This window comes from Paramormyrops kingsleyae, chromosome 2 (assembly GCF_048594095.1).
Source record: "Paramormyrops kingsleyae isolate MSU_618 chromosome 2, PKINGS_0.4, whole genome shotgun sequence".
In the NCBI taxonomy this organism is placed as follows: domain Eukaryota; kingdom Metazoa; phylum Chordata; class Actinopteri; order Osteoglossiformes; family Mormyridae; genus Paramormyrops; species Paramormyrops kingsleyae.
In genome coordinates, this window is record NC_132798.1 from 23487773 (window position 1) to 23505196 (window position 17424).

Sequence of the window (17424 nt, forward strand, 5' to 3'; positions counted from 1 at the left end):
AGGGAGTGGAAGCCACACACACACTCTCACACACACACACACACACACACCCAGACAAGGGGAAAGAGGGATAAAATAGGGGAAGAGAGCCCCAGGCGCTCGTGTGTGTGCGTGTGCGTGCATGTCTATGTGTGTGTGCGTTCTAAGTGTATGTGTGTGCGTGTGCATATGTACGTGCATGTGTGTGTGTACGCATATGTGTATGTGTGTATGTTTGTGTGTTGTGAGTGTATGTATGAGTGTGCAGGTTAACATGGAATGATTCCCAGTGTGTGTGCGAGGCCACAACAACGCCGCCCCGGGGCCCCCAGACGGCCGGGAGAGCCCCGACGGGTCACGGACCCAGCCGCCCCACAGTGGCCAGGTACCCGGGCCCCCGCCACCGGAAGGCTGCGCGCCCACCCAAGGAAGGCAGGGAAGGAGGCACCGGGCGCCCCCCACCGGCAAGCACGAGGCAGGAACCCCACGGCCACAGGCGGTAGCGCGCCGGCCCCCCCGGGGGCCGGCCACGCAGGCACGGATGGAACCCGGAGCCCGGAGCACCCGCACACCCCGCGGGGGCCCCGCCAGCCCCGGGGAGACCCGCCCCCCCCCAAGAACCCCCACCCGGGGGACCAGGGGGACGCCCCGAGAGCCACCAAGCACACCCGCCCCTGGCTACCCCGACCCCCCCTCCCCCACCCAGATCCCAACCCTCCCTCCCCAGCCCCCGCACCCTCCCTCCCCCAAGTCCCCTCACTGCCGCCCCCACACCGCCCCATCATCCACGTGCTCCCCGTACCAGGACAAACATGCAGACACACCGATCCATGCACGCACTCATACACACACTCAGACACACACTCCCAGTCACACCTGCTCGTCTTTGAAGCCCGGCAGCAGATGCCCTGGACTTGCCCAGTGGACGGCCCAGAGGATGTTCCCCACCCCCCCAGATCGCAGGCGAGCGGGCACCCCGCCGGAGACCGGCAGCGCCCCACAGATGCGGCCGCCCCACCCCCGAGCCCACCCGCCGGCGCCCGCCACCCCCGCCACACCCAGGACCCCCCACCCCGCCCCCCCCCCAACCGCCCCCCACCCACCTTGATCATTGATGGTGTACATGTGTGTGAACTAAGGTGTCGTTGAGATATGGGGGAGCATATGGGGAAAAGACACCCATCGCCCCCCCCAAGCCCTAAGTGTCTATAGTGGAGTTAAAATAGAGGGGAAGGGAGCTGTGCAGTCCAGCTGCGGGCTGCAGAAGCAGCCGACCCAGGACCTGCACAGCTCCCCCCGCCCTCCAAGGCCCTATGTGGATGAGTGGTGTGACGTGGATGTATGTCTAAAATGCAGTTAAGATAATGAGGGGGGGATGAGTGGCTAATCGCCCCCCCTTCCCTCTGTGTGGTGCGGTGTGATGTCTAGATGTGGCGTCTAATGTGTAAGATGGGGGGTGAATAGCTGATCACCCCCCATTACCTATGTGTGGTGTAGGTGGATGCGGGCCGGCAGGGGGGGGCGCGCGGCGACAGCCCACAGTGCCGCAGGGCAGCGGGCGCCAGGCAAGGCACGCCCGGACGCGCGGCGCCAACACCCAGGGGGACACCCCCGCCCCCCGCCGCAGCGCCCCCCCTCCCCAACCCAAGGAGGTGTCTGGGGCCTCATCTGCGCCGGCATCGCCGACGAGCCATTCATACCTGAATTACCTTACATCTATCTGTGTTAAATTTCATCTGCCAAGTATCAGCCCATTCGGTAATTAAATCCAGATCCCGTTGAAGCCTCTCTGCTCCTAGATCAGTATCTGCTACACCACCCACCTTGGTGTCGTCTGCAAATTTAACCAGTTCACTGTATGTATTTGTGTCAATATCATTAATGTAAATTAGGAACAATAGTGGTCCTAAAATTGAACCCTGCGGTACCCCACTATGAACGGAGGCCCACTGTGACATAGTGCCTCTAATAACTACTCGCTGCTTCCTGTCAGTTAGCCAGTTTTCGATCCAAGCTGCCACAGTTCCTAAAATCCCTGCAGCTTTAAGCTTTAGCAAGAGCCGTTTGTGGGGGACAACATCAAAGGCCTTCTGGAAATCTAAGTAAATCAAATAGCAAATGCTAAACAAAAAAATAACTAGTTGAGACCTCTGGCCGGCTTTATAACCATAACAAAAGGAGTCTGGATGCTGGCCGACCCTTCAGCTTGTTAAGCCACACCTTGGCCCATGGAGTAGGGAAACATACTAGGGACTAAGCGACTACAAGACAGCGGGGGTAACAGGATGGCCAGTGACACCTGCTGGCCAAATGGGGATAAGACACATGGGACAGGGTCAGCTGGGCACTGATCCTGACACTTTTACCTTTTCCCATTAAATACATACAATTTGTTCTCCAGTTGTTGCAGCAAAGTTTTTAATATTCCTCTGAATTAAATGTAGACACAATTAGCAACAATTGACAAACAAATGATTTCTATAATGCAAGTATAGAATAGGACGAGGTAAACTAAGCTGAAGTATGTGCATTACCATTTTCAACATTAACTGATTTTTCCTTACATTTCATTGGTCAATCATTTATACAAAAACAAAACAAATATGTGAAGCTTTCATCAGCCCACCATCCATCTTCTTTCCACTTTTCCTGGTTAGTTCTGCAAGGGAAGGCGGAGCCTATCCCCGGCTGCATAGGATATAAGGCTGAAGTACATCCTGGATTAAAAAAAAAAATCATATTTTGTAAATGTTTTGGTTACATGAATAACGGAATTATTACAAAGGAAGTAATATTTCCTCACTACTGTGCTTAATTAGTAAGAAACCTTAATATTTGATTATGAGCTATTAGTTAAGTTCTCCCCAAGCGAGCTCGATGGGCCGAATGGCCTCCTCTAGTTTGTATAGTTCTTATGTTCTTAAATGAACAAACGAAAATAAACTGAATTTTAATTTAATATAATAAATATGATTTATTATACATGTGACGAATGCAGTTACTGGATACTTATAAAACTGCAATGGACGTGATCAGTGATAAAGCACTCTTTGCAGAAGCCTACTACAGGAACTCCCAGACCAAACCAACTCGTAAAATATGAGTAGGCGGAGTGCTTAACTTACCTCAGATGTTTTCCTACTTTATCCTCATCTCTTATTTTAAAAGGTAATAAGTAACAATTGCCAGCTTTATTAAATAACTAATATATAAACATTCCTAAAATGTTTGAATTTATTTTCAGCATTGTTAGAAAGTGATATGCCATGGAATAGGAGATCTGACAGTTAATGTTTAGACAAACTGGCAGGGTAATAAAAGTCATCATAAAAATAGATGTCACCAACGAAACTGAAGATATTGACTTTGTTCTTGCTATGATTAGCACTCAAAGCATTCTGGTAAAACCACACTTACTGCCTCTCACTTATATAGCTTGGCACAGAGCACCCCAAACAGGGCCACCCATCCATAATGTTGGATCTTCTTCCCTCTGCCCCCTGAGACCTTAACACAGCTTACTGCAGGAAACAGGTAACCAGTAGGTCTAGGGGCTTCTGGCTGACTGGGTAGCTTCAGAATGAGGAACCAGGAAACAGGAAGTAGGGCTGAAACACAGAAACCAGAAACCCCTAAAACAGGAGACAAGTTGCCCAGCACACCAGATGTGTAATTCCGGGTAATCAGAACCACGATCCCAGGGACATGACATATGCTAACCGGGACCAGAAACTCAAGATATAACGCTATTTAACAGGAACCATGGACCCTGAAACAATATATCAAGACCCTACACCACAAAGCCAGTGATCATCCTGGAAATCATGACAGAGACCCAACACAAACACCAGCAAACTAAGACAAGCCCCACAAATAAGACTCTGAACTGAGTACAATACAACTGGATATAACACTGAGTCCTTCACTCAGAGCAATGATGATCACTGTTTACATGAAGAATCCCTGCTCAGACTGCAGCCCCCTCCACCCAGCCCCCAACAAGCAGCAAAAAATGCATGTATACATGGACAGAATAATGATCATGCTTTTTAAAGTTTTATGAAGCATTTTTAATGCTGATTAATTACAGTATGATCAAAACTTGGCTTGTAATTAGATGATAGTTCCTGGAAAACATGATATTGCCATTCTAGCCAACACTGCAAAGTCTCTAAAAGGATGGACTTTGTAGATCTTATATGGATTACAGATGATGAGAGTATCTGGTGAGTCAGATGGCTAAAGATGTTTTATTGTTATATGAGGCAGAAACCGGGACCAAAGGGTGTGTGTGAGAGTGAAAAACACTCCCCAGTCATTTGGAACTCACAGCCTGATAAGTGGGTCCAAAGGCCAATGCTAACCTGCAAAAAGCTGCTGCAGACCGAGGCATTCAAGCAGAGACAAGCCCATCACGGTGCAGACAGAGTGCTCAGGGTCACCAGTCCTTCACACTCCACAGGAAACATGACATTTCATCACTCCTTTGGATTGTGCTTCGTCGTGGTCGTGGTTGCTTCTGCTTCTTCCATTGACCGTGAGTAAAGATCTTGAAGCTGTTTTTAAAAGCCGAAATCCTGATGATGACACATGCAACAGTTTGAACTATGCTGTGGTATCTAATATAGACTACTACCTGTGCCATATCAACTCGCTCCTGATTCAACTCTAATGTCCTTTTAGAGGAACTATGGCAAATTGCAAACAAACCAATAATCACTTTTTGCTCTTCAACATTACATCTGTTGCTTCCAAACTTCTCCTGACTCCCTGACAGCCCATTGTAACCCTTTATACTAAATAAGCTCTATTGACTATCAATAGATTTTCTGTGGATCCTGGTAAGGAAACCACTTGTGGGAGTACAGCCTTGTATTTATTTATTATTTATGTAAAGAAAGCTAAATAAGTCTAAATTAGTTTATATATTTTCTATACTATTTATCGATTTTATTTACAGAAACACTCTGTACTGTAGTTGTATATGTTCTTGTTGTGCCCAAAGTGCAAACTGTAAGTCAGACTTGTGTATAGCTCTTATTTCTGTGACACATGATTTAGAAATTTTTCTCAATTATTTAAGCAGTTCACATTTGTCCACAATCTTTATATGTTTTTGTATGTTCTTGTCTTCCCAGAGTCTAGATGTAACCAGCCTATGGACCAAGGAAGTGGGGAGGTGTGGATACATAGTTTCTACTATGACACCACACAGGGAATCTGCATTCCCTTCCATTACAAAGGAAATGGAGGGAACGAAAATCGCTTCCCGTCAGACGCTGAATGCATGCAGGCCTGCTCGGACAAACACCATGAGCTATACCCGCCTGGAGGTATGGCGGCACTGTACCTCAGGGGGGAGCTGAGGGGCCCCGTCTCTAAAATAAATATAAAAGATAAAACTTTAACAGGATTTTCCCCAAGTGAATATAGGATTAAAAAAATGTTGTTGCTCAACCAAAATATTTTGCTACCCCTTCTCCAGTTATGTTTATTGTACCAGGCCTGGGGGACAGTGAGAATCTGAGAATTCTACGTTTCCAGCCATATGTCTAAAATAACTCATGCCCAGTGCTTGAAGTGGGCCGGAATGCAGCGGAACGCAGTTCCGGAACTTCTGTATTTTCGTCTTTTGGGTTCCGCCACTTTTTTCTGCGTTCCGGTACTTACTGAAACTGATCCGACGCAGCGACAGTGGCCCGAGAATAGACAATATCACAAGACCGATAAAAGACTACATGTTGTTTTAATGGTTTTTCAGTATTCCATTTGTGAATTAGAAAAAAGTAGCCTATGCCTATAGGTTATTGCTTGGAAGAATGATTAAATTAAAATAGTTTTTGAACCAACACATCTCTCAAAGACTTGATTTTTTTTTCACCGCACAAATGTCAAATGTCGGAAAATTAGAGTTCCTGCACTTATTTTTTCCCACTTCAAGCACTGCTCATGCCTGTTAAAATGTATACAGTCACTCTTTTAGCAATTGGAAAGATTTCAAAGTCAAACTCAGCTTCTCTTGATTTCTGTCTAGTTTGTCTTGTCTCTGGCATTGCTTTGTTCCATGTTCTGCTTTCTGTGGTTGAATCTATCAAGAGTTATAGTCTACCAAGAGGAACAGACCTAAAATCCCCTACAATTTGTCCAGGTTTAGTGTGCACGTTAAAGGAAGACCAGGGCAATTGCTTAGCCCGGTTCGTGAGGTTCTACTACAACGCGGAGGAGAAGGCATGCCGGACGTTCATCTACGGGGGCTGCGGGGGGAACGGGAACAAATTTAAGACCAAGCAGGAATGCCAAGAAACATGCGGTACGTGGGCTGCTCATGCACCTTTAGTTCTTCTTTTTGCTGGAACAGGAAAGGGCCTTCCCCAAACCATTTCAACATAGCTGGAAGCATAGAATTGTACAAAATGTCTTTGCATGCAGAAGCATTAAGAGTTCCCTTCACTGGAACTAAGGGGCCTAGTCCAACCCATGAAAAATAACCCCATACCATTATCCCGCCTCCACCAAACGTTACAGCTGGCACAATGCAGACAGGCAGGTAATGTTCTCCTGCTGTCCACCATACCCAGGCTCATCCATCAGACTGACACAGAGAAGTGTCACTCATCAGTCTACAGAACATGTTTCCACTGCTCTAGAGTTCACTGGTGCAGTGCTTTACACCACCCCAGCTTACGATTGGCATTGCACATGGTGATGTGAGGCTTGCATGCAGCTGCTGGGCCATGGAAGCCGGCTCCATGAAGCTCCCAGTGCACAGTTTTGGTGCTGGAGTTAATGACAGAGGAAGTTTGGAACTCTTACTGGGTCGACAGAGCATTGACGACTTTTACACACTATGCACCTCAGCACTTGGCAACCCTGCTCTGTTACTGTACACGGTCTGCCACTTTGTGCCTGAGTTTCGGTTGTCCCTAAATGCTTCCACTTTGCAATAATACCACTTACAACTGACTTAGTAAATTCTAGCAGGGAAGAAATTTCACAAACTGGCTTACTGCAAAGGTGGCATCCTATGACAGCACCATGCTTGAAGTCACTGAGCTCCTTAGAACAACCCATTCTTTCATAAATGTTTGTAAACCTGACTACATGGTTAGGTGCCTGATTTTATATACCTGTGGAAATGGGTCTGAATCAAACATCTAAATTCAGTAATTCAATGATGACACCTGAATTCAGTAATTCAATGAATTCACACCTATTGCTGCCTGTAGTTGAGAAAAAGTGAAACCAATCCTTCATATGTATGGCAATCCACATCTTGCCAAAGGTCAAAGACAAAGGAATTTCGAAGTGAGACAGTTCAGTTGTTTGTGTGTCTGGAGTCTTGCTACTCCTTCACGGTTGACTGGAAGAGTTAAATGGGCATAACTTCATAGCACAGGTGTGGCACAGGTGCATCTGTGTCCCAGTTCTGTTCCCACAAAAATTCTAGTTTTATCTGCAGTGACACTCAGTTTGAAGATTAGTTTATCTGGTATGTAAATGTTGTTTCAACACAGAATTTCACTTGTTTACCAGACTTTATTTTTTACAACTGCAAGTGGTTACAGTTCTGTACAAACGGAACTGTTCCACTTTTTTCCTCTAGGAGTCAGTAATGCATCGATTGGGTAATTTTTGTTTTCATTCACATGAATGCAGCAAAGTCGGGTCGGTCTTTTGAATCGTCTGCTCAAGATTCAAACCCAGATGCGCCGTCTGCCAATGTCGGTAAGGGACCATAAATACTCGTAGCTCTTTCTCTTTTTTCCCTATGTAAAACGGGCTGAAAATTCATTCTCTCTTGTGTTTCAGGTCTGATCGTTGGAATTGTAGGTGGATGTGTGTTTGCAGTTGCCGTCATTTCTGCGATCGTAGTACTTGTTATGCAGAGGTAAAGTGTTAAAATTCTTTTCAGATTGTTAATGGGTACCACTGGCGGCCCCAGTGTCGGGCTAGCGAGGCTTAATCTATTTTAGTCATGGTTTGTTCCTTAAATGTATAATGTGTTTTTGTTGCCATTAAACACCAAAGTCAGGGCTGTGATGGACAGGTAACTAATGCATTTTGCACGGAATAGTCGGACAGAATTTAATATAATAATTTAATAATAATTCTGACTTATCGTCAGGGTTCTGGTCTAAGCCTCGTTTCTCCTTTTAGCCTAGAATCGCCCCACATGGATACTAAAATAATACGTACATTTTCTTGTTAAGCCCGTTTTCTATTTAATTCAGGGTTGCCAACTCTCACGCAACTGGCGCGTGACACTCACGCAAGAAACTCTTACGACAAATACATTATTACATTATTAACCTTAAATTATAGCTACATCAAAATCGATGGGGCAGTTTGCAAACCCTACAGACTATTTACAGGGTAATAAAACTATTACTTGTTTCTAATTGAATATCTCACGCCAGCCAGATGAATTGTCAACTCCGTTAATTGCGGTTTTTTTTTCGTTTGATGTCTTTTTCAGGAACGGAAAACCGAAAGATCGGAAGAAAGTTCCAACAAATGCCATAGAAGTTGAGATGCAGTGATGAGCGGAGGTTTTTTGAAAGATTGCTCAAAACAGTTCAAAGAATATGAAGTACCTTATACTGACTTTGAGTGATTCTACTTTCAACCTCTTATGTTTTATACTTTTGAATGCATTTTGATTTGTAAGAAAATTGGGCAGAGTATTACATTAACAGACTGCTCTTTTTATAACGATGTTTTGTTACATTTGTAGTACAGCTACATCCTATAGTTTTACACTTCTAAGTTGCACTATATGGCCAAAAGTATAGGAACACTAGCTTATCCAACATCTCATTCCAAAATCCTGTATAATAATACCATAATAAGACCATTTTTGCTGTAACAGCCTCTATACTCTTCTGGGAAGGTTTTCTTTTGTTGTTATGGAGTGTCCTTTGTCTTCCGTTTTCTCGCCGAAGCCCAAAAACATGCTGAGGTGAATTGGAGTTACCAAAGTGTCCATAGGTATGAATTTGTGTGTGTGCCCTGTGATGGGTTGGTGCCCCATCCTGGGTTTTCCCCGCCTTGTATCCATAGCTTCTGCACCCTGTGGCCTGGAATAGAACAAGCAGGTACAGAAAATCAATGGATGGATGCTGGTGCCATTTGGTACTATTCAGGTTGGGTGTTATTAACCATTGGGGTCCTTTCCTGTTAGCTTCGTGGCTGATCGTTCCGCATCTGAGCTTGCCTCGAGGTTGACCTCGGCAGCTCTAGCAGGACAGAATTGTGGTCAATTGACTTGTCGGAAACATGGCGTCCTATGACGGAGGAAAGTGGAAAATCACTAACTTCTGTACAATCATTCATTCTGCTGCTGATGTCTGTTGCATTACAATGTGCTTAGTTATACACCTGTGTCAGCAATGGGCGTGGCTTAATTAGGCAATTCCTCTAATTAATAGGAGTGTCCACATACTTCTAGCCATATAGTGTATATTGGCTTAGTGAGATTTGGTAATACAGTTACATTAATTTTCAGACAAAACATCTATGGCTACTTTTTAACCATCTATAGCAGGGGTCTCCAACTCCGGTCCTGGAGAGCTACCGTCCAGTAGGTTTTCTATCATACCCGGCTTCTGATGAGCCACACCTGTTCTCAGATAAATACCAGGAGCAGGTGTGGCTCATCAGAAGCCAAGTGGGACAGAAAACCTACTGGATAGTAGCTCTCCAGGACCGGAGTTGGAGACCCCTGGTCTATAGTGTGGAAAACGTTCTTATTATTGATGATAATAGAAAAAATGTTTCATATGGTTTTCTTCTTAAGTATACCGAAAAATAAATTCTTTCTGTACTTCACATGTGACGTACTATACCAACTTTCACAAGTCTTATAACTGTTGTTGCCCTAACAATCACAGTTTAAGAGTATGTGCCACCCTACAGAAGATTTTAATTTGAATGAAAAAACAACAAATGCTGCACACTTTGCACAAAATTAGACGCTGATGGGAAAAGAGCAGAAATTGCGTAATTAACACAGGTGCTTGTTGTGCTGTCAGTGATTGCAAGACATGCATGCATATTATCATCATGGCACAGTGAGAGTAAGGAAGCATGTTAGCAGGGGCTTAGGGATCAGAGGAGATTTGTATTCATAAATACATGTATATAGTTGAGTGCAAAAGTTTGCATCCCCTCACTTTGAAATACCAAAACTAAAACAAAGAAATTTCATCAACACAATATTTTTAATGCACTTTAAGTTTTTACAAAGAATCCTTCAACATCAAAAGTAACAAAATGGTTTAAGAGTATATAAAAAGAGAGTGACAGTGAAATAATGAAAATAATATCAATCCAAAAGTTTGTATCCACTGTTCTCTACTACTTTGTACGTCCTTCCTTTGCCTTTATAACCTCCTCCGATCTCTTTGGGTAACCGATGAGCAACTTTTGGATCCTCTCAGGTTTAATTTTAGACCATTCTTCCTGGCATATTTGTTCCAAGTGTCCCAGATTCCTTGGCTGTGTACTATGAACGGCCTTCTTCAAATCTATCCACAGGTTTTCTATTACATTCAAATCTGGAGACTGCGGTGGTCATGGTAAATCTTTCGCCTTATTCTTCTTAAACCATTTCTGAGTTGAGTTTGTTTGTGCTTTGGCTCTTTTTCTTGTTGTAGGATCCACTGCCTCTTTATTTTTAGATTTTTAACTGACGGAAGGAGACTTTGTTTTAAAATCTGTTGATATTGACCTGCACTCATTCTTCCTTCTGCTTTATGCAGAGCTGCAGTGCCTGATTCAGTCACACACCCCCAAAACATCAACAAGCCTCCACCATGTCTGACCATGGGAAAGGTGTTCCTCTCCTCATAGTCAGAGTATTTTTCTTAACAGATGTATCTGTGTGAATTGTGACCAAATAATTCAACTTTGGTCTCATCAGACCACATTATCTTATTCCAAAATTCATTTGGTTTGTTCACATGTCCTTTTGCATATTCTAAGCCTGCTGCCTTGTGTCTAGTAGTAAGCAGTGGTTTCCTGCACATTCTTCTCCCATTCAGTCCAGAGTTTGACTGTGGAGGTGTGGACTTTTATTCCAGTTGCCCCGTTGAGTCGCCTGTGGTTTGTTTTGGATCCATACGTAGCTCTCGTGCAGTTTTCCCAGCAGCTCTTTCAGTTATTTTCCTTGGTCTTCTACTCCTTGGTACAGTTTTAATGTGCCCATGTTTTTTCCATTTCTGGATTATGGTCTTCACAGTTGGTACTGGTATCCCTAAACGCTTTCAGAGTTTTTAATATCCCTCTTCGGCTTTATGAAAATGTACCAGTTTCATTTTGAGGTCTTCTGACAGCTGTTTCCCGGTTCCCATCATTGTTGCTCTCATTGAGGCTTCTCCTGGAGATCTACCCGCTCGCATCTATGACATGCAGGCCTTATTGAACACACCTGGCGCAACTCATCACCATTAACTGCTGACGATGTTTTTAAAGATACCTAATTTTACATATTTAATTTTCAGGTTTTATTAAAGGGGATGTAAACTTTTGAGCTTGCCATTAAAGATGAATTTGGATTTAGACTAAACTATTTTAATTTTGAGGCCATTTCATTAAAGGTTTTCAGAGGAAAAACATCTAGAAATTATTATGGAAGGATATTTTGAAAATAAACTCTAAAATAAAGGTAGATTTTTTATTATTCAACCTGAGTCTAAGAGGGATGCAAACTTTTGCACTCGTACATTTGTTTTTAAATTATTAAGTTGGTGGTCCCCCAAAATCAAACTCCTATGCTGTTGCAGGTTGGGTTGCAGCTGAAATTGAACTGATGGCTGATTGGACTACATTCAAACTCCATGGATATTTTTAATTACAATGTCAGTAAAGACTCTCAAGCAGTTTGTTTAGTTGCTGCTGATTCATGAATTCATGCTGCCATATCACGTGGCTGGCAAACCTAAACTAATTGTTCTACAAAATAAAGCATCCATCAGACATTGAAGAACTGAATTCTCATGAAAGGACCCAGCTCCGCTGACTTGCTTTTGATGCTTTTAAGTCTTTATAGAAAAATTTTAAGGCCAGACATCTCTCATATGATGTAAACTCCTAATCTAAGGAGTGGAATGTGGCAACAAAAACAATAAAAAGGGAACTTAAAAGTTCCAGAATGGTAATGCTGACTGGTCCAAAGGCACCAACTGACATGCACCGTCAAACCTGAAAGGCCAAAACTGTTTTGACATCCACAGTAAACATCAGAATCACGCAATGGAATAAAAAAAAAAAAATTCAGACAACCATTACTGGTAGAGAAATGCATAGCATAGAATGAATCACCCAGATCTTACGCAAAAGAAATGTGACATAAATCAGTCCATGATCATTGCAACACTCCTTTTAAGTAAACACAATAAAAATAAAGTTCAGTCCTAAATACCAGAAAATGCAAAGATGCAAAACAAAATCACAATATATAATATGAAAAATTGTCTCTGCCAAGCAGATCCTCTAAGATGGAATTACGTCTGACTACATTGTACTCTGAGCATGAAATGTGTATTTTTCAGTCCTCCCTCAGTGGACAAAGTGGCATCACTACCAGACAGCACATCTAACTGTACTGCCATCAAGGTTTCTCTTCTCACCTGCCCTTTGTAAGTGTCCCCTGACTTACCTGTAGATTTAAAACCTGATCCCCCCATTGGTTTGGATAAGAACTACAAAAAGTGTATGATAACCAAATCTGGAGTTGGTTTCATTTGATTTTACATGACATTAATTTAGCAGGTGGTTTTTATCCAAAGTTTGAGAAAAAGCAGAAAGTACAGAACATCATCAGCGAATACTCTGGAAAGTATGCATGGTTTTGGACTGCAGGTGGAAACCTGCACAAACATGGGGAAAATATGCAAACTCTACGTACACAACGGTGAAGGTGAGATTTAAGCCTTGAAGGCATGAGGCTATATTGCTAAACACCTGAGCCACTGTGCCACCCTTAAACCCCAGGAATCAAGTTTAAAGACAGACAAGGGTGTTGCACACGCGTGTTACTGAAATCGAGGCTGTTTCACAGAAACAGAAACTTTGTAGCTTGCCAGATACATAATGTGTTAGCCACTACTGTTGATATTTGGCATGTTTTCAAAATTTACTTCCCATATTCCTCATATATGTTTTTAAAATTATTTTCTGCTACGTCCATCTTTTTCTTCAGTGAACCCTTCACTGGCTCAAGGTTCAGTGCTCCAAGGTTCTTGTTTTCCCAGGGTCAACACACAGAATGAAACATGCTCATTTTGGTTATTTCAAGACATACAGTCCAGCTACTGCTTTTAAGTAAGAACATAAGAAATTTACAAACGAGAGGAGGCCATTCGACCCATCAAGTTTGTTTGGGGAGAACTCAAATAATAGCTGAGAGTTCTTAAAATCTTATCTAGCTCTGATTTAAAGGAACCCAGGGTTTTAGCTTGTGCTACACAAACAGGAAGACTATTCCACACTCTAACTACACACTGTGTAAAGAAGTGCTTTCTTAAATACATTTTAAAATGTTCTCCCACTAATTTCCACCTTTGGCCATGAGTTTTAGTATTTAAACTAATACTGAAGTAGCCATTTGGCTGAACAGCATCCAGACCTTTTAGAGTCTTATATACCTGGATCATGTCCCCCCTTAGTCTCCTTTGCTCGAGGCTAAACAGATTCAGCTCAGCTAACTTCTCCTCATAAGACATTCCTCTAAGACCAGGAATAATTCTTATAGCCCTATGTTGAACCCTTTATAAGGCAGCAACGTCCTTTTTAAGATATGGTGACCAAACCTGCACACAATATTCTAGGTGGGGCCTTACCAAGGAATTTTATAATCGTAGCATCACCTCCCTTAACTTAAACTCCACACACCTAGAGATGTAACCCAACAACCTATTGGCCTTTTTAATTACTTCCCCACACTGGCAAGAGTGGGACATGGAAGCATCAACATACACACCGAGGTCTTTCTCATAATCAGCTACCGTTATTTCATAAAATATTTCCATAAAATATCTGTACTTTATATTTCTGCTTCCTGCATGGATTACCTTACATTTATCTACGTTAAATTTCACCTGCCAGGTATCAGCCCAGTCGCTAATTAAATCAAAATCCCATTGTAGCCTCTGTGCTGCTAGTTCAGTATCAGCTACACCACCCACCTTGGTGTCATTTGCAAATTTGACCAGTTTACTGTATGTTTTGGCGTTAATATAATTGATGCCAAAACACTGAACCCTGCGGTACCCCACTATGAAGACAGGCCCACTGTGACATGTTGGCTATCCCTCAGAATGTTACTTGAATCCAGGTAATCTACCATTTTCACTTGTTGCAGCTTGGTGTCCAGGCCTTTGCTACCCTGTGCAACTTCTTCCTCTTGGGCTGCATCCTGTAGAGTGAAAGCAGATGCACCATAATTTGGTCAGATGAGGATTAGCACCAGTTTCTGTCCAGACTCTTGGTAGCAAATTTGGTCAACCCACGCAAGTGTGAGCATTACAGTAACTCAGAGACTATGAATTGCATCGCATACTGCTTTAGCTCCTCATCCGGGGCATCCTATGCATGGTGCCCTGTGTCCTCGATAGGAGATTAAGGAAGATGGATTATGAAGGATGAATGGATGTTAAGATATCAGGGTATGTTACTTTATATGTTGCATACACATTTTCTTGCATGAACACACTTGAGTTCTGTTGCTTTGCTTTTGGCTGTCATCCTTATTTTCTATGCCAAGACATTCTAGTTGAAATACTGTATTGTCATTAAAATTGTCAGGCTAAATCCTGATAAAGCAGTTGAGAGACGTAGAAATGGAATGCTGCCCGTAACCCGACAGAGGAGTCACATGAATTACGAGTAACAGACAAGCTGCAGGCATTCCCACATCTGTCTCCATCTAACATCATCAATTAAATTAATTAAATGTGGGTGATACAGGAAGGTTGTCTCAAAAGAGGATTGTTATTGTCTGTTTCGAATATATAAAAGTAAATATTTGAAAGTACCCGTATATGTTTGTTTTTGAATGTTTTTCTGTCTCTAATCCAATTTTCAGGGTATGAGTTGTACTTTAAATATTTAAAGTGGTCATTGTAGAAAATATTCCTGTGTAACAAACATGACAAATACATCATCATGCAATCATGTGGTGAAAATAGACAAAAGTAATAGTAACGTTTCCTCTTTCTGACCTACGAGTAACAGTATGGCAAGAAAAATAAACATTTATTCTGTCTTTGGGTATTGGATTGCTTCTGTTCTGGAAAAACAGCTTCTGGGTCTGTCTAGGCTGCACCCTACAGGAAAACAGCACACTATGCCAAGAAAAACTACTTTCTGTTTTTTATATTCTCTTGTTTGAAATGGTTTCAAGTTTCATAACAATTTAGTAGCATGGTGTAAATATGTGCCAAAGCTGCAAAGGAGGTATGCATGACCCCGACCACGTCGTTTTTGACCCACAAACAGAAAAATCAGTAGGTAACTGATTGCAAATGTGAACACAGGATCATGTATCCTAATTAAATTCTAACAACTCCTTTCTATTTAACAAGTAATCCATCGTAAGCCTGTAAGTAATCAGTGTTTAAAATAATTCTACAACATAATATCCATTACCCATGGTCTGGTAAGGGAATAATGGAGAGTCGATTTCCCATCACTTACAAATTTTAAATACACTGCTCAAAAAAATTAAAGGAACGCTTATTAATCAGAGTATAGCATCAAGTAAACTAAACTTCTTGGATATTCATCTGGTCAGTTAAGTAGCAGAGGGGGTTGTTAATCAGTTTCAGCTGCTTTGGTGTTAAGGAAATTAACAACAGGTGTACTAGAGGGGCAACAATGAGACGACCCCCAAAACAGGAATGGTTTAACAGGTGGGGGCCACTGACATTTTTCCGTCCTAATCTCTTCTGACTGTTTTTTCACTAGTATTGCATTTGGCTGCGGTCAGTGTCACTACTGGTAGCATGAGGTGATACCTGGACCCTACAGAGGTTGCACAGGTAGTCCGACTCCTCCAGGATGGTGCATATTCATGTGTCATTGCCAAAGGTTTGCTGTGTCTTCCAGCACAGTCTCAAGGGCATGGAGGAGATTCCATGAGACAGGCAGTTACTCTAGGAGAGATGGACAGGGCCATAGAAGGTCCTTAACCCATCACCAGGATTGGTATCTGCTCCTTTGTGCAAGGAGGAACAGGATGAGCACTGCCAGAGCCCTACAAAATGACCTCCAGCTGGCCACTGGTGTGCATGTCTCTGACCAAACAATCAGAAACAGACTTTATGAGGGTGGCCTGAGGGCCCGACATCCTCTAGTGGGCCCTGTGCTCACTGCCCAGGACCGTGGAGCTCGATTGGCATTTGCCATAGAATACCAGAATTGGCAGGTCCGTCACTGGTGCCCTGTGCCTTTCACAGATGAGAGCAGGTTCACCTTGAGCACATGTGACAGACGTGAAAGGGTCTGGAGAAGCTGCGGAGAACATTATGCTGCCTGTAACATTGTTCAGCATGACCGGTTTGGTGGGGGGTCAGTGATGGTCTGGGGAGGCATATCCATGGAGGGACACACAGACCTCTACAGGCTAGACAACGGCACCTTGACTGCCATTAGGTATCAGGATGAAATCCTTGGACCCATTGACCCCCAGGACACCATCCATCATCTCATTAGAAGGATGCCCTGACATTGTTAGACATGCATACACGCGGGGGCCATACAAACTACTGAGTATGATTTTGAGTCATTTTTTCACTTAGAATTTTTTTAATTCAGCCCTCTGTAGGTTGATAATTTTAATTTCCATCAAACGATGTGGCATCTCTTTGTTCCTAACACATTACCCAGTCCATATCAGTATAGATATCTAGCATGACTTTTTTTCCCATTGAGATCTGATGTGTTTCCAAAGTGTTCCTTTAATTTTTTTGAGCAGTGTATATCTCTATCAGCATTAATTTACTTTAATAAATAGGGGATAACTTACTCTGAAGTAAATGAACTGCACAATTAAAAATGCATCTACAAAGTTGAGTCATACTAGATTGAATGCCAATTAGCTATAAAAGAGGTCTGACAATCAGCTCTCTGATACACTATACGGATAAGTATTTGGACGCACCTCTTAATTATTGACTTCAGGTGATTCATTCAGACCCATTGCCACAGGTGTATAAAATCAAGCACCTAGCCATGCAGTCTGGTTTGTAAGCATTTGTGAAAGAATGGGTCACTCTGAAAAGCTCAGTGAATTCAAGTGTGGTACTGTCATAGGATGTCACCTTTGCAATAAGTCAGTTTGAGAAATTTCTTCCCTGCTAGATATTCCACAGTCAACTTTTAGTGTTATTAACAACAGAAACTCAGCCATGAGGCAGACCATGTAATATAACAGAGCGGGGTCAC

General features: G+C 42.8%; 1 protein-coding gene across 1 annotated transcript; it reads left to right on the plus strand.

The window, feature by feature from the left end:
• The first annotated feature begins 4309 nt into the window (after window positions 1-4309).
• tfpil (tissue factor pathway inhibitor-like) lies at window positions 4310-9592 on the plus strand. Its single transcript, XM_023802859.2, has 6 exons — window positions 4310-4516; window positions 5118-5312; window positions 6128-6289; window positions 7636-7704; window positions 7789-7867; window positions 8456-9592. The coding sequence occupies exons 1-6, from the start codon at window positions 4336-4338 to the stop codon at window positions 8517-8519; spliced, it is 750 nt and encodes a 249-aa protein (XP_023658627.1). The 5' UTR covers window positions 4310-4335; the 3' UTR covers window positions 8520-9592.
• Window positions 9593-17424: the final 7832 nt, after the last annotated feature.